This window comes from Amyelois transitella, chromosome 23 (assembly GCF_032362555.1).
Source record: "Amyelois transitella isolate CPQ chromosome 23, ilAmyTran1.1, whole genome shotgun sequence".
Taxonomy (NCBI): Eukaryota; Metazoa; Arthropoda; class Insecta; order Lepidoptera; family Pyralidae; genus Amyelois; species Amyelois transitella.
This window is the reverse complement of record NC_083526.1, coordinates 2103689-2127971: the sequence shown is the minus strand read 5'-3', so window position 1 is coordinate 2127971 and position 24283 is coordinate 2103689. Positions and strand designations below refer to the sequence as shown.

The 24283-nt window shown below is 37.2% G+C and overlaps 1 protein-coding gene across 1 annotated transcript in view; it reads right to left on the bottom strand.

Moving 5' to 3' along the window:
* Nucleotides 1–1738: 1738 nt before the first annotated feature.
* The window catches only part of LOC106133017 (mushroom body large-type Kenyon cell-specific protein 1), a 152909-nt gene continuing 130364 nt past the window's right edge, over nucleotides 1739–24283 (bottom strand). Inside the window, exons 4-7 of the mRNA XM_060950883.1 lie at nucleotides 16898–17023; nucleotides 15410–15522; nucleotides 8908–9039; nucleotides 1739–3146 (exon numbers count right to left, since the gene is read on the bottom strand). Coding sequence (XP_060806866.1) covers nucleotides 1739–3146; nucleotides 8908–9039; nucleotides 15410–15522; nucleotides 16898–17023 — 1779 coding nt within the window. The remainder of the gene's footprint in view (nucleotides 3147–8907; nucleotides 9040–15409; nucleotides 15523–16897; nucleotides 17024–24283) is intronic.

The window sequence follows — 24283 nt, the reverse complement described above, 5'->3', positions numbered from 1 at the left end:
GGTTTCAGTCCGTGGATTCAAGCTAAGACCGAAGTATCGAGTGGCTCCTCTACCTATTTTGCACGATCCGTGGTCTCCGAAGGAAAATGTACGACATTATTTTTATAACTTGTATATAATATATGTATATTTTAATTACATACATAATACAAAGACTTCTTAATTTCCATGAGGCGCACATGTACACATTACTTACAATACCTATCGTATGATATTTTTATCCAAATAGTTTTCACCTAAATTTATCTTGGGAGAGCGTATACATTTTTTTTCATCTCGTATTTCAATAATATATTTTGATTGAACACCAAAAAATTTCACAAATTTGAAGATATCAATTACTTTAATTTTTTTTTTTTGAGGATTTTTGGGATAATAATTTTTAAAGTTGACAAGAATATAATAATGATTATTCACACTTTTGTATAGTCGATAAAACATTTAAAACTTGGACCTTGAAAAATAAGGATATATCTTCTTAAGATACAATAATCGAGTACATAAAATATATATATATAAGTTCACTAGACGTACATACAGGTATGTAGGTCCACCTAGGCCAGGGGCCCGCAGTCGGCAAGCAAACCGCACCCGTCCGTAATACCTAAATATCACATTCAGTAATATGGAAAACCACGTGCTAGCTTAGACACAGTTAAATTACTATTTTTTACAAAATAATAATTGCACATAAGTCCGAACTGTACTACTGTCCTTTTCATTAATCTCGCGTTAGAAAAAGACGGCACGAAAACCGTTCTACGCATATAGCACTAATAATTTCATTCAATATATTACCTATCTAATTATAAAAAACACGCACAAAATCTGCAATAGTTCACTTAAAAATCGATAACATTTACACTCATAGCTAGCTTTATATTTAATTTGTTACATTGTTTTTTTTTTTATTTACTTAAAATTATTTAAATATTTAATTTTTTAACGTTAACTTTTGGTTGTCTTTTACTTAAAACAAGGTCAAAAATCGAGGCTCCTGTTTTGCAGAAATTTTGTACAATCCTTGTGTCGCTGTGGTATCCTAGATCCTACCAGTATTTTTTTTTTATTGAAACGATACAATTGTAACGTTACTCAAATTAACGTCATTCATCTGTCTCTTAGAAACGAAACTACTTAATACGAAAAAGCATTTTCGATGGATACAATGGATGCCACAGCCACGTCATCCGAAATATCCGATCTTCGTGAACTAACTGTATTTAGTTTTATTGCGATATTGCATAAGTAAAGCTGTGGTACATTGAACTGGTTGTGACTTTTAGGTAACTATTGTGATATTTGGTGATTATGTGTAGATAAACTGTGAGAGATAGTCTGGGCTGAGGGAAGCAAAACGTAAACCGGCAATACCATAGAGTATGAAAATGTAACGCGAACTGATCCAACCCAGTCGATCTGCAAAATACGAATAAAAGCCTGTAACTAACGTTATTGTCACTACAACAGTATACACAAATAATGCGTGAGTTTGTATGAAGAATCAAACGTTCTATTGCACACTAAGTCGCGATGCGATGCGTCCGGTTCGGACACGGCGGATACGGAGCGAACGAGTCGGCACGGATGCGCGCCTCTCCCAACGGAATGTACTTTACATTATATTATCACAAGGCTGAGGAGATCGGAGTCTCGGCGCGGCTCTCAATCCGGGCGACCAGCACTAGGAGTTAACACTAGAGTCACGTCACTGGAACGGGCGCAGCAGTCGCCAGTACTAGGCGCGGTCCGGCGGCGCGGTGGGCGGCGCGGCGGGCGGCGCGGCGAGCGGAGCGGGCAGCGGCGCGTCCAGCGGCGCGAGCGGCGGAGACGCGGCACTCGGCGGCGTTGGCGTGCCGTTGCGTGGCCGCAGCTTGTCGGCGCGCAGCCGCTGCACCGTTTCACGGATATCCGCCGCTAGATCCGCATTATCCATCCGAGGACGTCGAGCAGGCGGCCCATCGTCTGCAGGCGAACCGGCCAGCCTCCGAAGCAAGCTGGGCGCTTCTGATGATGGCATCGGCGGCCGAGGATCCGCTGTTAGCTGCTGTAGTAGCGCAGCGCGGGGCCGCTCAAGACTCGACCTGATGATGCCTTCCAGAAACGATCCATTCGCCGGTGGAGGCGCTTCTTCGCGTAGCCGTCGCATCATGTGTGATGCGTATAAATCCGGCGATGGCGGCGGGAAGCCGGCGTTCGGCCAGAACGGGTAGCTCGGCGGATACCCGGATGTCTCCGGTCCATTTAGGCCGTTGGAGAAGGGCTTCGTCGGCGGTTTCGGAGGCTGAGGCTTCGGTGGCTGTGGCTTTATGTCCTGCTGAGGTTTCGGTTCGCGTTTTCTCGGCCGCATGAGATGCCGCTCTTTCACTTTGTATTCCAGTGTAGAGTGCGGCACACCGTAATAAGAACCGGCTCTGTGTACCGACATTTCCCCTCGCTGCACCGCTTTCACAGCTTCTACGAGGCTGTCCCTATCATAATTCCTATACTTCCCTCGTTTAGGTCGCGTTCCTTTCCCTCCAGCTGCAGGCTGACCGTTGTTGTTAGTTTGGGCTCTGGAGTTGCTCGGAGCCGGATAGTTCCTCTGATTCTCCGGAGGAGTTTTGATAACGGAGACGTGTCTGTCCGGCGCTCGCATGAACTGAAGATCGCTGGCCTGCGGCGGTCTGTCAGGGAGCTGCTGGAATTTCTGGCTGATGCTCCTCACTATGACATCATTGATGGAAGTGAAGAGATGCTGATGATTCGGCGGATCGGCGAAGAAGGCTGGCAAATGTGTGGAGGGATTGACCGGGGGCTGCGGAGGTGGGATCATCGGGGTGATGGGCGTGACGGGAGTGGTGACGGGGGTGGCCGGGGAAGAGCTGTTTTCCTCGGGTGGTCGGAATGTTGGTATTTTGAGGATGACAGATGGGGGTGAGTCTGATCTTTCGGGGTCGCTGTCGGGTTCAGAGTCGTGTTGGTCGACGTGGAGGCCGAACTTGTTGACTTTGTTGCGGAGAGTGGACCTGGGGATGCCGTACACGGCGGCGGCGCGCCGGGTGCCGAGCCGGCCGGACTGGATGTCGCGGAGGGCAGACTGCAGCTCGTCCTCGGTATATCGCCGTTGACTGTTGCCGGCACTGTCGAGGGCTGTGCGCTTTAACCTACGACAAGAACATAATAAAATATAGAAAAACCGCTGTATCAATTCGACATAATGGCGTTCTACCCAAAGGTTGTTGTCGATGGAAACTAGATCTGTTTTGCCATAAGAAGTTAATTACCTAGGTTTTATAACCTTATGAAAATCTTTGTAGGAACGTACTCACAAACTGCATTCTGTGATCATACTTATAATTAGTATAAATCCGAATAAGTATGTAGAAATGTTGATGCCTGGTACGAGTAGTATTGTCAGTGAAACTAAGAAGTATTCTATACCGCTATACACACTGTATCATAAATCTACCACGTTCAATATGTCGTACAATTAATAGTAAACCATAAAATCGACGTATGATTCCCAATTGTTTTATTAATATGTCTATGCAAGCCCGTTAGTTTACTATAAACGATTAAACCCACGGAAACTTATTAACGAGTAGCTTTATAACGTCACATAAATGGACACACCCAAATTACGTCGTGTGGTCATCACAATCGGCCATTACGATACTATTCATATGAGATAAGTAAGAAATATTTATTCTAACCATATGTCGATAACCGACCGCTGTGAACACATCTTTATCACCCTTCATCCATTCACTGTCCACTCAAAAAATGAACGTAAACATTCAGTTTTAAGTCTAAAATCGTTTGTATTCTCTCAGCGTCTTCAGTTTCATCTAGCTTTCTTATTTTTCGATGAGTTTCGTCGGGAATTTTGTACTTTATTATAATGAGTGTAGATTTCATTTCAGCATGGGCTGCTTTCGATGCAAGGTCGATGCACCGGCTGCTATCGTTGCATTTTTATTTGTTTTGGAGAGTCATACGACCCAGATCGCGGCTCGCCGAATGAATTTATTCAGTTATCGATTGCTATTGTGTATAATATCGATGTTATTCGGATCTTCCACGCTGGTATAGTAGCGATGGAAAAACATCGTGTGTTCCAGCTGGAAGAAGTTAGGCAGCTGCCTTACTTCTGTCACTGTTTAAGTCTATCAGGGGCAAGGCTTTTAAAACTTGAGGCTTTTTTGGGCTGTTAATATCTCGTTCCAATTCGATCATTAAGCTTGATTTAATTCGACTGATAGGGCTATCGAGTTTTTTTAGAGAATGCTGGCTTTGTGGCCCCGTGAGGGATAAATATGTTATATGTAAATGTATATAATTCGCATCTTGTCTTTGCCAAAGTTCACTTTTGCTCAAGTCGTAATGGCGATAAGAATAATTAATAGTTTGATGGAATTTATAAGTAAGTGCTGGATTCGAAATCTCTAGGGTTATTTATTTATTTAGGGTTATTATTAGGCACTCATAGTAACCTTACCCTACTTGGAACTACTAGGTTATGTTCAAAACAATGTTAAATTAGGTAGCGAAGCAAATAAGTCGAAATTCAAAAAGTGAGTAAATTTATTTTGAAAAAAAAAATTGAAAAATGTATGTCATTTTAGGCATAAATTTTTCAATTTTGTGCAACCACTTTTGTTATCGATCATACCTGAATTATCTACTTCAGTTTATTTGAGGACATATGATTAAGGATCATCAATTATTATTTCGCATTCCAGTCATTTATATCATCTAAAGAACAGAGTTTTCATGATGTTTGCACGAGTTCATTTCCGTTAAAAATATGCTCATAAAATAAAAGTGATTTTTTTTTAAAAGCATTTTTTTATTCATTAACATTTTGACAGAAAACGTATTTATTCGAATAAAAATTATTATATTTTTTTAATTTTACACAAACACGTCACAACTATAACACCCCTCTTTATCCTGTAGTGTCAATAAAAGGACTGTACGTAATCAGTCCACTGATAAGAGTTTCATAGTAATTTACGTCTGGAATGTCAAGGAACGCTTATCACCACAGAGCAGAGTACGATCGGCGCGTCAAGGGGTAGACACGCTCTGCTTTGTTCTGTGCGTAACATTTCATTTACCTACGTAAATTCGCGTTTAAGGTAACTAACTAAAGTTTTTACAATTAAAATAAATACCTTCAGCGATTTGAATTACACACATTTTAATCTCAATTCCATTATTAAGCCATTTATCTGAACGTGGCCTTACAGTCTTTTCGAGACTGTAGGATTTGTCTACCCCGTGAGGGATAAAGACGTGATTATATGTATGTATTTATTTAAAACGGCCCGATAGTATAGTACTCGCATTCATAAATATACATACGTCTTTAACCCTTACGAGGTAAAGAGAGTCAAATGAGTCTCACATAGTAGAAATGTTTGTATGCCTGTACAATCCTTAGTCATTTCATACATAGCAATATTCCGGATTTTATATCTGTGTAATATAATTGTGTGTTTTAAACATATTTTTAAAATAAACTCGTTGCTATAGGTCAGTGCTCCTGTCATTATCTCAGTGTCAACGTTCGGGCGGCGACGTCTTGCAAAACGGATTATCGTACAGCCCATTTCTCTATTTGTTGTGTTGAAATCCATGTATATTTTGCGCTTACATCAAACTATATTGCGATAGTGAATAAATCGATCATTCAGGAACCGTTTTGATAGTCACTTCTTAAAATGAGGTTATGTTTTGACCCGTACCTGTGTGTATTTGCTTAAAAATTGTTTAATTACACATACGTATATGTAAATATTGTTTATTTATTTTATAGTCACTTCTATATAGACGACAGAGCCAACAGTCTTGAAAAGACTGGTAGGCCACGTTCAGCTTGGCTTTATAATATAGAATTGAGATTCAAATAGCGACAGGTTGCTAGCCCATCGCCTTAAATAAGTATCCCAAATTGATAAGCCTATCCCTTAGTCGCCTTTTACGACATCCATGGGAAATAAGATGGATGGTCTTATTCTTTTTTATATTGGTGCCGGGAACTTGAAATTGGGATTCTTCGTTGAGGCGATGGGATAGCAACCTGTCATTATTTGAATCTCAATTCCATTCTTAAGCCAAACAGCTGAACGTTGTCTTGATAATAAACTTGTCGTTAACTATCACAGTATAACTTCTCTAGATTCAATGATTTAAACCAACAGATGGTCAGTTATAACAGAAAACGGAGGCAAATTAAACATATCCCATAATCGAATGAAATAACCAACTACATGTAACAAAATAGGAAATAACGACACTATCCGATTGCAATAACACAAAATGGCCACCAATCCATCATGGCGTCAGCTGTCAAAGGTTCATCGACCCCGGGCAAAGGCGTTTCGTTTTCGCTACTTAATGAGACCATTCGCATTTCATTGTTTGTGTAATAAGACCCTAAGTCTAGGAAGTTGGATTGTGAGCGGTCTGGGTTATGGCCAATTCGGTATGGTGGGACGCCGAGGGAAATTGCGACAAGTTTTCCTGGATGATATAATTTTCCTAGTTATAAAATGGCATATTGTAACGCAATTCCGTTTACAGTGTGGATATTGTTGGCCATGTGAATTTTTATTTTGTATGCAACAGAGAATCGTGGCATGCTTTTTTTGAGATTTATACTTTAACCAGGTCCACGTTTTACCAACTGATATGCACAACTAGTTATGTGATCCTAATAGCACAAATAAATACAATTACAGTTGCAAATAGTTATTGTGCCATCTCAAACGAGTGTTCAATTTTTTTTTTATACACACATTGAGTTAGCCTCGAAGTAAGTTCGAGACTGACATAATGTTTTAGGATCCTATTCAAACATATTAATTTCTTAACCTCTTACATTCTCCTTTTAGGCGATGGACTAGCAACCTGTCACTATTTGAATCTCAATTCTGTTATTAAGCCGCTGAAAACATTCGAACGTGGTTTATCAGTCATATTTATACTTTTGACTCTGTCTACCCCGCAAGGGATATAGACGTGATTAATGATGGAATTGACATCCATGGTCAGTGACAGGTTGCTAGCCCATCTCATCATCAAAGAAGTTGAAAAAAAACATAGTTTGAGCCAGCTGCTATTTTTTCCCGCACAGATTTAAAAGTAAACGTAGGGTTTAAAACTCAGCTCCTGATCTGACTGAGTCACGTCTCATACCAATTATGTCGGCCTCAATTTGACGGCTGGTCAGTCGGAATACGGACCATTGCCTAATTTCACAATTGGGATATAATTGACCATCATTCATGTCTAGGTATACGTTAGTACGTAGGTACTTCTGTATCGAAGCGATAAATCTAGCCAGACCCTTTGAGTATATATTTTTTCATCAATTCATATAATCACATCTGTATCGCTTGCGGGGTAGACAGAGCCAGCAGTCTTGAAAGACTGAAATGGCCACGTTCAGCTGTTCGGCTTAATGATAGAATTAAGATTCAAATAGTGACAGATTGCTAGCCCATCGCCTAAAAAGAATCCCAAGTTTGTAATCCTATCCCTTAGTCGCCTTTTACGACATCCACGGGAAAGAGACGGAGTGGTCCTATTCTTTTTTGTATTGGTGCCGGGAACCACACGGCATAGGGTCATAGTCTCAGACGAATTCTGGGTTCCTGCACTTTCAGCTACTGACTAGGTCTCAGGTATGTCCTAGATCATAACTAAAGTCATAACAGTTAATCTTAAGTAATCCGGCAAATTAGTGAATAGGTATTACCATACGGACTGGATTATCTAAACGCATTAACCAAATCGGAATTGGCCTATTCAAATTTACGTGGATCCCAAATAGATTTGATTCGACTAGTTTGTGTTCGCGAATTCGTCTGCTTCTATAATTGGATGATAAAGGCTGCCTTTGGCTGTCTTAAATTTATTTGTATTGTGCTAGAATTCATCAAAATCTGCTCAGCCGTTTTTTGTGTATGAACAGAAAACAAAAATATTTTTGTGTATTGGCTAGTAACTAAATAATTAGAATGCATTATTTAACTCAAACTAATTAACTGACTAACTATTTAATTGGTTGACAGGGAAATAATGAAAATCATGACACCCCTTAAAATTTGTTTAAAAAAGACAATATAAATAATAATTAACTCACGTTCAGGCAGTTTTTTTTTAATTTTCAATAAATTTACACACATCCCATCATGTAACCGCACGCACGCTTACGGGGTAGACATAGATAATAATCTAGCTCATAAAACAAAAATGTGCCGAGTGGTTCCCGGCACCTATATAAAAAAGAATAGGTTCACTCCATCTCTTTCCTGTGGATGTCGTAAAACACGACTAAGGGAAAGGCTTATAAACTTGGGATTCTTCTTTTAGGCGATAGGCTAGCAACCTGTCACTATTTGAATCTCAATTCTATCATTAGGTTTACCTCACAAGGGATATAGACGTGATTATATGGATATGGAAAACAATAATCTCAAGTTAATTAGCTCTTTCCTTGATCGGCTTTTACAATTTTCGCTGCAAAAGAAGCAAGTGCTGGTATCGCCTTATTTATTTTGAGCTACCAAACCAACCAGCAAAGAAGTTAAAACTCACTATTCATTATTACAGTTGGTATCATTTTTTTTAAATACTTAAACTTTATGCCGTGTCGTTCCCGGCACCAATACAAAAAAGAATAGGACCACTCCATCTCGTTCCCATGGATGTCGTAAAAGGTGACTAAGGCTTACAAACTTGGGATGCTTTTTTAGGCGACAGGCTAGCAACCTATCACTATTTGAATCTCAATTCTATCATTAAGCCAAATAGCTGAACCTTTCAGTGTTTTTAAAACTGTTGGCTCTGTCTACCCCGTAAGGGATATAGACGTGATGATATGTATGTATGTGTGTATGTTAAACTTTATCTTACCTATTATCCAGGATCTTGGAGTCAGGAGGCGGGGTGCCGCTGGTGCTGGAGGTAGACTTGGCGCTCAGGTCTAGGGGCTGTTCCGCCAGGGTCGGAGACGACGGTGTTGGCGCTTTCTCCACATCGGGTTGTCTGTAGAGAATTGAGGGTTTTAGTTTTGTATTGTAGGAAGCGATGCTTAGGGCCCGACCGCCACGAAGATAGAATAGAATAGATTTATTTTCAAAATTGGATACAAGGTATCACTAATTGACGTCACATCACTTAAATCTAATTATAACTACTACCGCTTCCAAAGCGCATGTGTAGAAGATCTTGATCTTCCGCTAAGCTGGTGTTATGAACCGCGCGACATAGGTAGGTACGATGTTGAGTCGCTGGTTGTATTTATGCGTCAACTCGTGAAATCTTTGCTAGCGCGATTTAGATTCTTCGCTGCTATTGGCTGAGCGCGTCAATTTCTTTGCGATGATTGGACAGTTGGTGTTTGACGTTAGTGATGTCACAGTATTTTCCCCCCAATTTGAACCCCTTACGAGTGTGATAGAAAAGGTCTCGTCCACTGCCGCTCTTTCATGACGTCATGTAAATCTTCCCCTTGGCGTTATTCCCGATTACATGCTTACCTATCTGGTGAGGAACCCGGGGTGCGCCTTTGACTATGATCCTGATATTGGATAAGTCAAGTTTTTATGCAAAGCGATTCCCTCTTACCTCCGAAACCCATATATGTAGGATCATGATTACACATCCATTTGCTTGAACGAGTTTCTTCACGATATTTTCACCGCTTTTTTTATAGTGCCGTGTGGTTCCTGGCACCATTACAAAAAGAATAGGTCCACTCCATCTCTTTCCCACGGATGTCGTAAAAGGCGACTAAGGGATAGGCTTATAGCTTTAGATAAGCTATAAACTTGAGATTCCTCTTTTAGGCGATAGGCTAGCAACCTGTCACTATTTGAATCTCAATTCTATCACTAAGCCAAACAGCAGAGCGCGGCCTATCAGTCTTTTCAAGACTGGTGGCTCTGTCTACCCCGCTAGGGATATAGACGTGATCATATGTATGTATGTATATATTTTTACCGCACGACCACTCAAACTAACGTACATTACTCAGAAAAAGCCGACATTCACATGTCACGTCATAAATAAAGCAGGCCGCATACTAAGCTGAATTCTACATGCTCTTTGGAGCCTATAGGCATCACAAAATCTATTCTCTAAGTATTCCCGCAGTCCGCATAAAGGGTGTCACTCGTTTAGACATTCCTATTCATTATTGAGTTTCGCGAAACGATGTCGCTGCCTATCTGAAGACATTGTGTTCAATTCAATGGGGAGTAAGTGAATGTATTTAGTTTTGGATGTAACACATCGATTTAGTGTTGCCGTTCGATAGTCAGCTTTCGATAGCGTTTTGATGATGATACTATCGATATTAATATCGAACATGGATGGAACAACACTATTTGATTATATCGATTGTACTGCTCTGCAGTATTACACATACTTTCAATAGTATTGAACCTTAATATACCAACAACTACATAGTAGCAACCTGTCACTACTCGAATCTCAATTCTATCGTTAAGCCTGACAGCTGAAGGTGGCCTATCAGTCATTTAAGGCTGCTGGCTCTGTCTAGCCCGCAAGGGATATAGACGTGATTATATAAATGAATGAATGAATATACCAACACAATTTATACATAATGTAGATCATTTGTATATGCAATATCTAAATGCAACATTCCAAATTGTAAATTATGGATAGAATTGATACTTTTGATGGCCTATTTGACGGCCTCTGTGGCGCAGCGGTAGTACGCTTGTCTGTGACACCGGAGGTCCCAGGTTAGAATCCCGGCCTTTTCTGATTGGCCTGGGTCTTGGATGTTTATCTATATTTAGTTAGTATCTCGTAACACAAGTATCGAACTAACTTCGAGGCTAACTCAATCTGTGTAATTTGTCCCGTATATATTTATTTATTTATTAATAGGCCTTTTTCGACTAAATTTTATCATTAAGCTATAGTGATGAAAGTGGCATTTTAATCTTTAAGATACTATTGGCTCTATCAAGGCCTAAAAGATAAAGAATGTATGTTTTTCGACTAAAACTATCTAAGTCAAATTTAACAGTTCGGTAAAACAAATTGTCTAAGACAGAACCTGTATACTCAAGCAACTAAATGTGTAACTTCTAGCAAGTCAATATACTAAAAATAAAGGGTTAGTTTAGTTTGTACAACTTTAGTCAAGTAATATATTGCAGTAATTGTCGTCCTAAATGCAATTAGAACAATGAACGGTTTCCATTTAACGTATTTAAATTTGTGGGCGAGACTGACTCGATTATTTTCATAAATATGAATAGACTTTGGCCTCTGTTACATTAACAGATATTTTGAAAATTGGTTGAATATAAATTTAGTTTATGATCATAAAAAAATAAAATAAATCACTTCTTACATACATACGTACATAAAATCACGCCTTTTTCCCTTAGGGGTAGGCTGAGACTACATCTTTCCACTTGACACGATCTCTGCATACTGCCTTCGTTTCATCCACTTTTATAACTCTCTTCATACAAGCTCGGCAGTTTCGGGTACTCTTGACCTGACCCTTTGCCAGGACGTCCTTAATTTGATCAAGACTTTCTTCTGGCGGTAATCCCGATCGCATCCTCACCTCTCTGAAGAGAAGTCCGGGATGCGCTTTTGACCATGAGTCAGGTTTTTACACGAAGCGACTTCTGTCTGGACCAAACCTTTGCCAAGATCATTTCGATCATGTGTCATTGAATTTTTTAATCAAAAATTACCGCGGGATGAGTAGTTATTGGCACACACTATGTTCACTATGTTCGAATCCCGGCCAGGGCATGATGAGAAAAGAACTTTTTTTGATTGGCTTGGGTCTTGGATGTTTATCTATATAAGTATTTATTATAAATTCGTTATTATTATAGTATCGTTGAGTTAGTATCTCGTAACACAAGTCTCGAACTTACTTCGAGGCTAACTCAATCTGCGTAATTTGTCTCGTCTATATGTATGTATTTATTACGTATGTATTTATTTATTGACTGTAAAAATGATATTTTAAATCGATACATTACCTAAATATCGAATTGGCAAGGAAAGTCGTTCTGGCACGGTATCAAACCCTGAACTTATGTTAAGTGAATGAAGATAAAATACAACATCAGTATATGTTATTGAAACGATTTAATGAAACAATAGAGCACGAATCTGCTTAGTTGGAATCGTGCCAAGTGATACAGACAAAAATGTAATATGTTTATATATCTACAAAGGGGTGTATAAAAATAAATATTTTTATCAAAACCGAAAAGAAAATTTACATTCATTGAATGCTATTATTTTTTGCTCAAATTTCGTTATACGATTACTAATATCTGATTATTTGTATGTTGAATCCAGAGTTTGCCAGGGGCTTCGGTCGCGTAAAACTAAAATTCTCGCTTATTAAGGTTCCCGCGAGAATTTCGGGAAATCCTCTCTTAGTGTACTTCTAGACCTCGTAAGGAACCTACATTGTTTTGTTAGGTAATAAGTCAGTGTCCTCTTTTACATACATATAATCACGTCTTTATCCCTTGCGGGCAGACAGAGACAGGACACGTTCCAGTCACTAAAAGAAGAATACGGTACTTATGTTGTTAACTGTATGATGTATACATACATATATAGTAATTTAAATGTGATGCGTCACCTTCGTTGTTCAACCAATTTATAGAAGGTTTCAACAAATTTACAAAAATCTGAAATTATATTCAAATTTAATTCTTATTTAAGTTCGATCATTTAATATTATCAACCTTGACATAAGGAAACAAAATTTAATACTTTGCTATTCATAGATAGTTGTTAACAACCTAGATTTAAAATAATTTTAAATTTAATTTAAATCAAATTAAATAATAATTTAAACTTGATAATATTTCTTATATGAATATATAAAAATAACCTTGACAGACGCAAACGAAACTTTATACTTGATCTTTGGTCTCACTTCTGCGGTCGACCCTCGGGCAATTGTTTTGATATTAATATATAATTGAAATCGTATAATTATCTGTGTGATAACTCAGTAACTACGATAAAAACACAGCTTCTCTAGACCTGTTTCGACTTGTTTTGACACTGTTTCTTTAGACCCACCATTGATACCTACCACCTAAAATATAGCTTAGACCTTTGCTCTCTAACTTAGTACTTTTTCTTCCTCCTGGTGATAACCCGGTTTTATTCTCAAGTCTCTGAAGAGGACCGAGGAACGCCTTTTGATGATTTTGGATTGGGAGAGTCAGATTTTTACACGAAGCGACTCCCGTCTGACCTCCGCAACCTTTGCAGTGGAACCTCACCCATATTGGATCATGACAAAACCGCACTGGATATATGATGGTGAGAAAGAGATGTCCTTTTTTAAAATACCGGGAACCACACAGCATATTGTATCCTATAAAGGTATAACATATTGTGAAACCTTGATATTTTGCCTAGAAATAGGACATTTCAATGCCATTAGAGCGAACGCGTTCAGAATATGATTTTAGTATCATAAATATCTTTCTAGGTTATAGAAGCGAAACATCGATAAATTGAGAAGTTGGCGACGGAATTATTATTATTATTTATTGCGTAGTTACTAAATCGTTTGTGATAAGGCTATGGGAATGTTTTGACCGTACATGGCAAAGGTCATTGTTGTCGTGTGACTTTAAAAATTAAGAAATAGTAAAATTACTACATTTTAGTTCATAATATATATTGGAAGAATAATAGAAAATGTCTTTGCTGGTCTGGTAGTGAAGAACATTAAAAAGTGTACTTGTAGTTTGTGTTTTTATACTGATTGTAAAATGGAAAGCCTAATAAACTAGGATTTATCTTTTAGGCAATGGACTGGCAACTTGTAACTATTTGAATCTCAATTCCATTACTAAACTGAACTGTATTCCACGTGGCTATTAAGTCTTTTCGAGACTGTCTACCCGGTGAGGGAAAACATCGTGATAAACCCTGTATATTCGGGCAACTATATATCTGCTTTACTTTAAATAACCGCACACAACCCAAAGGTGATTTTGAAATAAAAATACATACCTGTGATTCAACAGATGACGACTGCAACTGTACTAAAATAGATAAAGTTTCATCCACTAAATATCTTGGAGTTGTATTAGATCAAAGGTTATCATGGCACGCGCACTTGGAACAATTATCGGATAGAGTGCGAAAATTGATCTGGCTTTTTAAAACACTACGACATGTGATTCCAAATCCTGGGAAGGACAGTAATTTAGAATCAAAAAATCTTCTCTCAATAATATATATAGCTTTAGTGCAATCAGTACTAATTTACTGCATCCCCGTTTGGGGAGGTGCGCTTAAAACTAAATTCTTGTCGGTGGAACGCGCACAGCGAGCATTACTAAAAGTAGCCAACTTTAAAAAAAAAAGATATCCTACAGAACAACTTTATAAAACCACGGGTATATTGACGGTTAGAAAATTATATATTCTAGAACTGATACTAAAAAAACATAAATCTATGTCTTACAATACGTCCTTTCAAAATAAGAGACGGAAAGACATAGTGGCAAATGTCCCAATTACTAATACCCAATTTGCCAGCGTACAATTCGAGAAGAGCTCATCTGTCTTGTACAATAAAATAAACAGGCAATTAAATATATATTTTGACATATCACCAATGCAAAGATAAGCTATTGGAATGGTTGAAACCACTTAGTTATGAAGAGGTAGAAAGTTTATTGGAAAAGGTGAAATAGAGGATAGCATTGCTTTTATTATACATAATGTTAATTATATTAGGGATAGGCTTACAAACTGGGAATTCTTTTTTGGGCGACAGGCTAGCAGCCTGTCACTGTTTGAATCTCAATTCTATTATTAAGCCAGGTAGCTGAACGTGGCCTTTCAGTCTTCTCAAGACTGTTGGCTCTGTCTACCCCGTAGGGGATATAGACGTGATGATGTGTATGTATGTATGTATGTAAATTGTAAAGTAGAATTTAATGATTAAATATATATATATATATATTTTAGCTATAAGTAGTGTAGTTAATAGAAGAGCGGCGTCTCCTGGCACAGGCGTAAAGCTTAAAAGGAGGCACCAATCTACAACTGTGTTACTTATGTAAAGAGTTTTTGAAAATAAACATTTTATTTATTTATTTATTTATTTAACTGGATGTATAACTATGATTCAATGTACGTGAAGTTTCTCTGCGAAGGTTGCAGAGGTCAGACGAGAGTCGCTTTGTCATCTGAACTACTCAATCTGAGATCTTCATCAACTATCCCTTAGTCGCCTTTTACGACATCCATGGGAATGGTGAGGAGGTAGCCAGGACTTACGCCAGGAGGAACAAAAAGGCTGAAGTTTAAGAATGTCAAATTAATAATTTACTACAAAAGGAGATTTAAGTTTACTAACCTGTCTGTCTGCTGCCTGTTCTGCGCCAGTCTTTGCATCAGCATGACCTGGGTTAGAGCCGGCGGCATCAGACCAGAGCCCAGGGTCGCCAGTGCTGCCACCATCTGCTGAAACTGAAGATTGTTCTGTTTAAAAAGTAAACTTTTATACCTTGCATACACAGCACAGATTACTCATTGTACTTAAGGGAAGTCACTGATCATCACGGCACAGGGAATCTTTTGACGAACATAAAACTTTTACGTATTAATTAATTTTATGTTCTACCTAATTTTTTTTAATTTTGTCAATAAAAGCATATACACATACACAATTTTTTTGACATGTATTGTAATGGTTCCCTTTCGTGAATATACTTTGGTTTTACTAATGAACACATTTTTGACGCAATTTCCAAAAGGCTACTTTAAAAAGATTGCGTAATACATAGTAAAAATTAATAACGCAAATTGCAAAAGGCTGCCTAAAAGTAAGAATGTCACTGCGTCTCAAAGATTTATTATACTCGTATGGAAGGTCGTGATTACCTGGGCAATCGCTTGAAAATCTAAGCGTGGGGCTTCATTTGCAGTACATGATGCAACAGTGGTTCTACTAGGGGTACTTCCTAAGGACTACCCAGTCAAGAAACAAGTCAACGAAACAGAAGTTTGTGGTCTTCCGGTTTAGACACAAGTGAGCGTGATAAGGGGATGTTGTGATGAGAAAGAAGATGTAGTTACAGGAATAGAAAGGGGTATGTTAAGATGGTTTGGTCACGTGGAGAGGATGAACCTGCTTTCAGGTTGACTAAGCAGGTATACAAGGAGAGTGTGGAGGGAAAGGTCGGAGTGGGAAGGCCTAGACGAACGTATCTTGATCAAATTAAGGACGTCCTGGTAAAGGGTCAGGTCAAGAGTACCCGAAACCGCCGAGCTTGCATGAAGAGAGTTATGAATGTGGATGAAGCGAAGGAATGTGCAGAGATCGTGGCAAGTGGAAAGATGTACTCTCAGCCGGGAAAAAGGCTTGATTTTATGTATGTATGAGCTACTGCATCTTTAAGGCTGTTCTTGGAGTATGGAAGGTTGTGGTTACCTGGGCTATAGCTTGAAAACCCTGAGCCAAGGGCTGTATCTGCAGTGCAGTAGATGATGCAACAATGGCTGTACTAGGGGCATTCCCTTAGGACTACCCAGTCAAGAAACAAGTCAACGAAACAGAAGTTTGTGATCTTCTGGTTTAGACACAAGTGGGCTACTGCATCTAAGACGCTAATTCAAGGAGTATGGAAGGTTGTGGTTACCTGGGCTATAGCTTGAGGACTCTGGGCCTGGAGCTGCATCTGCAGTAGATGATGCAACAGTGGCTGTACTAGGGGCATTCCCTTAGGACTACCCAGTCAAGAAACAAGTCAACGAAACAGAAGTTTGTGATCTTCTGGTTTAGACACAAGTGGGCTACTGCATCTAAGAGGTTGGTTCAAGGAGTATGGAAGGTTGTGGTTACCTGGGCTATAGCTTGAGGACTCTGGGCCTGGAGCTGCATCTGCAGTAGATGATGCAGCAGCGGCGGCGCCCCGGCGGGACTCTTTGCCCCGGACACTGAGCTACTGTCCGACTCCGACGCGGGACTCTGGAACAGAAGTTGATGTTGTAGCAAGACATCGATATACACACACGTACATACATACAATATGTCTTTATATGTGCCGTGTGGTTCCCGGCACTTGAAGATAGGACCACTTAATACCTTTCCCATAGATGTCGTAAAAGGCTACTAGAGGAATGGCTATAAAACTTGGGATTCTTCTTGTAGGCGATAGACTAGCAACCTATTTGAATTATGGTGGTGGTCTATCAGTCTTTTCAAGACTGTCGGCTCTGTCTACCTCGCAAGGGATATATTATGACATAGAATGAGGTTCCTAGCCTATCGTCACTATCACGTATTGTAACTCTTACAACGCGTTGATTACGTTTACCTAAATGGTTTGCTGATGAAATTAGAGATTTAGGTAGCTAGCCTTAAATCGGAATTATAATAAACAAAAGAAATTTTAAGTACTTAGGTATATATTATAGATAGTTTTTACCGGGATGAAAAGTACCCCATACCCTTCTCCAGGCTCTCTTACTTTTGTGACACACTATGACCTTTTTAAAAAATAAATGCGTCATGATCTACGACCTCTTTGCAAATGGTGCCAAGGCCGAGACACTGAATTAAATATTTCAGAGAAAATATAGATATTAATAATACTTGGAAATAAATTTTCTACTCTATTTTAAGTTACGATCTTGATCAGATACGACTTTTCTCTTCATTTCAAATGTCTAAGATTATTTTCAAAGTTTATAAATTTACATAAAGTTCTCTGCCAGACCCAATGGTTGACTGGTAGATAATGCTTCTAAATTAAGTTCTGATTCTTTAATTAAGTCCGCCAATATATATATATATATATATGTGCTATATTATAATATATATATTATGTCGATTCTTAATCAGGAAAATACTTGAAGATCACGTTCAGCTGTATTGCATAATAATGATGTTAAAAGAAGAATCCTTATTTTACTTAGATAGAGTCTTTATTGCACCATAAGAAAAAGAAAAACAGAAAAAAAAGACAGGTTATCCACGTGTGGTCTTGAGCATCGCTGTAAAAACAGAAACGCTCCCTAAAGTAAGGTGGAAAACATGGTTTAAATAAAATGGAATAAAGCATGGGATTCTTCTTTTAACATCATTATTTTTCCTTTAGATAGATAGATAGATAAAACTCTTTATTGCACCATAAGAGAAAACATACAGAACAACACAAAGCAGATATAGATGGTACAAAGGCGGACTTATCGCTAAAGCAATCTCTTCCAGTCAACCTTTGGGTGGAAGGAAACCAAACAGGTCCTTCCTTTATTGACTTTTACGATCCGCACGGGGAAGAGAACCAGCTGGCACTCTGTTTTATCTTCGCTACATTACCAGTATGGAAGCAAGCACTAGATGAATGTGTGCCTATTAAAAAAAAATGACAAGTTGCTAGCCCATCGTCTGAAAGAATCCCAAGTTTAAAGGCCTATCCCTTAGTTTACCTAAATAAAGTCACAAGTCCCTTTCCAAGCTTTATTTTTATATATTTTTTATTTATTAGTATTTATAAGCTTAATTAAGATTTTCTACGAAAGTTAGTTTGCTCTAGGTAGGTACTTATTACATTTTCACTCTCATGTAGGTATTTCCGAAATTTGAGTTCTTACGATAAACATATTATGAAATTTTAACAATAATTTTATGTCCTGAAAATGTTTAACCAAACAGATTATCAAGTTAATTAAATAAGTTACTAACCTGAATGAAAGACCTAGTTTTAATAATAATTTTATAATTATAAGTTCAAGTCATTTGATACGTTCAAATAATTAAAACGGTCTTGATAAAGTTAATGAGGTATTAAAAATACGAAAAATGGCGAAATATTGTTAAATTATCGTTTTTTTTTCTGATATAGAATTACATCGGTAGGTAGGTCATTCCTTGCGGGGTAGACAAAGCCAAGAGTCTTGAATACACTGAAAGACCACGTTCAGCCGTATGGCTTTATGATCGAACGGAGATATGCAATAGCATATCGAGTGCCGTGTGGTTCCCGGCACAAATAGATAAAATAATAGAACCACTTCATCTCTTTTGGATATCGTCAAAGGCGACTAAAGGATAGGCTTTTTAACTTGGGATCCTTTTGAACGATCGGTGTGTCACTATTTGAATCTCAATTCTATTTAAGCCATAAGTTTTCACTGAATGCTTTCTCGATGTTAAACACCCATATCTTTTGTGATACCTAATTCTAGAGAGATCTAAAAATAAACACCTGGTTTCATACCTCCGTCAATAGGATTATTATAATTATATTAAAACGTTCGGACGTTTTAATATAATTATTATTAACCTATTACGAGATTATGAAAGCACGGGTAATACTTCGTATAAAGAAGAAAATATAAGAAAACTAAACCTATTTAAAACTTCCGAAACCACATCTCGATTCAACTTAATACAGATTTATTTTTGGATTGAAATACTTATTACATAGGTAGGTACTTAGTAAATAGTCTAACTACCTACATCTTTCCACTTGCCACGATTCCTTCATACTTCTTTCGCTTCATCCACATTCATAACTCTCTTCATGCAAACTCGTGGATTTCGGGTACTCTTGACCTGACATTTTAACAAATGAAAACTACCTAGGTATATACTACCCGCTTTATTATTTTGAAGGTGGCGATAAATTCGCTTTTTGTAGGTATACCATTTAAAACTTAATAAGTACCTATAATAATTTATTATTAATCAATCGATATTTTTTTTTTATAATTCGATACTTTGATTTAACAACGCGCTAGTCAATGGCGCGCCTCGCCACTCTGAATCCAACCTTACACATTTCAAACCTTTAGCTGAGCAATTATAACCTTGTATTTTACTGTCAATAAAATCTTATGCAACGCTCCAATACATTCCGTCACATGGACTTACGAACAAAATAGTGATAACAATCTCAATTAACAACAATTAGACGTAGGAAACAGCCGTGACAAGAAAATTGTCCGTTTCAAAAAAACCTTCATGGAACAAAGGATAGATTAAAAATTTTGCGTAAGATTAACTTAGGATCTGAAACGCGATGGTAGTTATTTAGATGAGTACGGTTGAATGAGAGGTAAATATTCAGTTTAGCAGCAAATTAATTTGTTGTAAGTATTTGTATAAAAAGATATTTTACCGCCAATATAATACTTTAGGACGTGTGTAATTTCATTGTGAGTATTTTTGGGTTATAAAAAAAAAACAAAATTGATAGGCACGTGGGTTAACTTGGATTTTTAATGTTACTTTTTTGGACCAGCTTTGCGGAGATTATAAAAAAATGTTGCCAAATTCGTAAAACATAACCATAAATTTCCAATTATTTTCCAGTCTAGTAGAATAATTTTGGGGATTGGCATATTATCTACAAAACTGCATAGTTTATCTGATTTCTTTAAAATTTTATTTAAGGGCTTATATAACTATGTAAAATACTTTGAGGAAAGAATTTGTCATTGTAATTTCTTACTAATTTTAAAAGACTTAACCTCAATACCTGAAAATAGCAACACAAAAAGGTCTATTAGCACAAATACACATCATAGAAACGTGAAACAATCTGAGCCGTCTCAAGGTGGACCTGATTAGCTAAATCCAAGGTGACGCAACCGGTATTTCTGAGCCCGTGTCATTTTTAAACGCTAAATTCTTTATCAATATTTATTTTATATACCTACCTACCTATAAAAATTTATTTCTTACGTTTATATTCCTTGCGGAGCAGACAGACCAGCAGTCTTGAAAAGACTGAAAGGCCACGTTCATCCGTACCTATGGCTCAATCATGTAGGATTATTTATTTTAATTATTACGTGCCGTGTGGTTCCCGGCACTAATACAAAAAATAATTGGACCACACCATCTCTTTCCCATGATGGATGTCGTTAAAGGCGACTAAGGGATATGCTTACAAACTTGGAATTCTTTTTTAGGCGATGGGCTGGCAACCTGTCAGTATTTGGATCTCAACTTTATCATTAAGCCAAATAGCTGAACGTGGCCATTCAGCCTTTTCTAGACTGTTGGCTCTGTCTACCCCGCAAGGGATATAGACGTGTCCATATGTATGTATTATTATGTGTTTTTTGCGTCTGGTTACTAAGGGGTAAGGGGTATAGACTAGGTATAAGTACATGTATGTTTTTATTTGCTTAGACATAAAATAAAACCTAATAAATATGTAAGCAAGTTTTACAAAAGCGGAAATCTTAGTTGAACCTTAGTAATTATTCCATTACCTAAGTTAATAATTACTGAAAAGACTTAACAATGGCCGGAAAAACGATATTGTCAGGGAAAAGTGACGCAAGAGCAACCTTAAACTTGTTGACAATAAGAACTATTTTGCAACTGGAATACATTATTTTTGTATGATTTAAGTGATTCTTATTAAGAAACGCTTGTCATTACTTTTATTATCTGTTACTTAGTTGACTTCTTGTTATACTTATTGACTGCGCAATTATAACTAATAAGAACTTTTCTATGGGAATCTGAAATGTTAAATTTGGGGTATAGTCACACGATTTGAAATCTAGGGATTTTTTCAATTTTGTAGGTATATTTAATGTTAAGAAATAAAAAAAGAAAAAAAGGAGATTGAATTCGTGCGTGTACTACAATGAGGTTTTCATCTTGTGTCATTAAAATCTCTTTACAACATTATTCATAGGTACAACATTATTCACGAACGTATAATAATCATTATTACAAATATGACCATGGACTATTACGTCTCTAAAACAAGACAAGATCATTTTTCAAGTTTATATAAGGCAAAGGGCGTTATAATTGGCTGTAAACAACAAACGGTTTTGCTTCTATTTTTTTCTATCGGCGACGTCAGCCGCGTCAAACAGCTGCTCCTATTCGAACGTAAAAAAAACTGGCTACATAATTTACCGCTCGCAAAATGGTGGGGTCCACAAGCCAACACATTCTAATTCTAAACTCGCGGCCTCGACCAATGGCGGCCGAGGACGAGCCAACATGGCGGTCGTGGGAACCGGTTAATGGGCCGTTTGAATTTAGAATAGTATTTTTATTAATGCGTTCGAGAACAATTGTATTTTTTTAACCTACCTATAGGCAGCAAATTAGACGGCTTCGAATAGCAGCAATTTGAATAAGGTCGGCGAGGTGATGTGTCGATTGTTTTTCTTTTTTTATTCGGGTCTATTTATTTAAATATTTATTACCTGCCAGCTGTAAAAGGTGCAAATAATAAAGAGTCAGTTAATTAATACTTGTTATTACAGTTACGCCTACGCACGTTTGGAACTGGCTTTACTAAACCGTTATATATAACTGTCTCTGCCTTATTATGGAGGGAATCACAGATGGATCATGTTGAGAACTTAAATCTACGAGTACTTAGCCTTTTCATTTGATTTGAAGTAGGTATTGTGTAATAACAGATTATGGCTACACAGATAAGTACCAAAATGAAACCCTATATTACATTGTTTTACATACATATACATTATACATTGCATTTTTAAGTATCTAGTGAGAAAATAAAAGATCCCTATTTTTCTAATAATACGTACCTATCTAAGTAATTATCGGTAACCTGTTGTTATTACAAGCTCACACCTGCACCTGTATCTATCTGTCATTAAATCTTGCAAGTTAAATTTAACCTACTTTCGATTGTTCGATTGAGTTCAAATTTTGTTGATCAGGTTGAATGACAAAATAATGACCGGCAAAGTATCTACCTAAAAGTAAGTAAGTAATAAGTATATAAAGTAAGTGAGGACGGCCTCTGTGGCGCAGCGGTAGTGCGCTTGTCTGTGACACCGGAGGTCCCGGGTTCGAATCCTGGCCTGGGCCTGGGTCTTGGATGTTTATCTATATATAAGTATTTATTATAAAATATAGTATCGTTGAGTTAGTATCTCGTAACACAAGTCTCGAACTTACTTCGAGGCTAACTCAATCTGTGTAATTTGTCCCGTATATAAAAAAAAAATTACTTTATCTTAAGAATATAAAAAAGTGTCACTAAGGCTTATAAGTTTACACTCGATTTTCTTTTCTTTTCTACCTGACTTATGACGTTAATATAGTTATTAACATATTCAACATTTTTGCCGAGGTTTCAATCCGTAGGAAGTCCCGATTTTATCAAATAATTTGCACTATTATAAGTATACTCGTATGTAGATATTTTAATGAATGAACTAAACTATCAAATAAAATTAAAAAAAATATTTAATCCAGCTCAATATCAAAAATATCAGAATAATATTAATCTTTTTTATTTCTGTCCTTTTCAAATAAATCCAATTAGAATTCCAAATCAGAAAACATTTTTTTTCCCTTTCAATTTAGTTAGGTATATATTTTAAGGTTAGTTATCCTTTCTGAAGTTGAAAATTTACCTTTTGGCGGGAACTTAAAATGTAATTTGTTTGTGCTGTAAAAAAATTAATAAAATAAAATAAATTACTAAAATTTTTACTTGTTCCACTACTTTTCTTGGCGTGGGAGAGTTTGTAGACGGATTTGAATGACTTTGGATGCTGCCTTTAAGAAGGCCCGAGAAGAAATGAAGTAAAGCATTATTGATTGAACTAGGTCTAAGGGATTTTGTGACTATTATCTAGAGCATTATTCGGTCTAGAAGATCCTTACAGGACTTACTTTTTTTCATGATTGAAAAAAAATGAAAAGAATTAAGAAAAAAAATTATGTGGAACATTGCCCATCTTTAATTAACTCTATGGTCGGTTTACAATCATGAAAATCTGTTTGATTTTCATGATTGTAACGTTGAATATAACTTTAACGTTTTATATAACTTTTTAGTCATGCTTAAGTAGGTTCTCTTAGTAAGAAATAATAATATAATACTACGAGTACAGTTAATAAAATCATTATTTAGCACTTTCCTAGTGAAGTTATGCAACTTTTTTATACTGTAATATGGGCAATAATGGGCATGGCAGGCATATAGGTACATTTTAAGTTAAAATAAGAAAAAATGTTGGAAGCGATACTACAAAAGAGACAGCAAAGAGCTATGAAAGCAATCAAATGGTTTTGTGATCATTAAGCAAAGATACATGTTCACGTTTCAAAACAATAGTCAACTAACCATGAAATCGCCTCATGTTGTGTTCCCTTGCATTTCACAAAAAAGAGTAATAAACCACCACAAACAACAGACAAGACTGTTTTCATTTACAACGTATCCATTGCGAGTGAAAAACATGCGATTTAAAAAGAAAAACG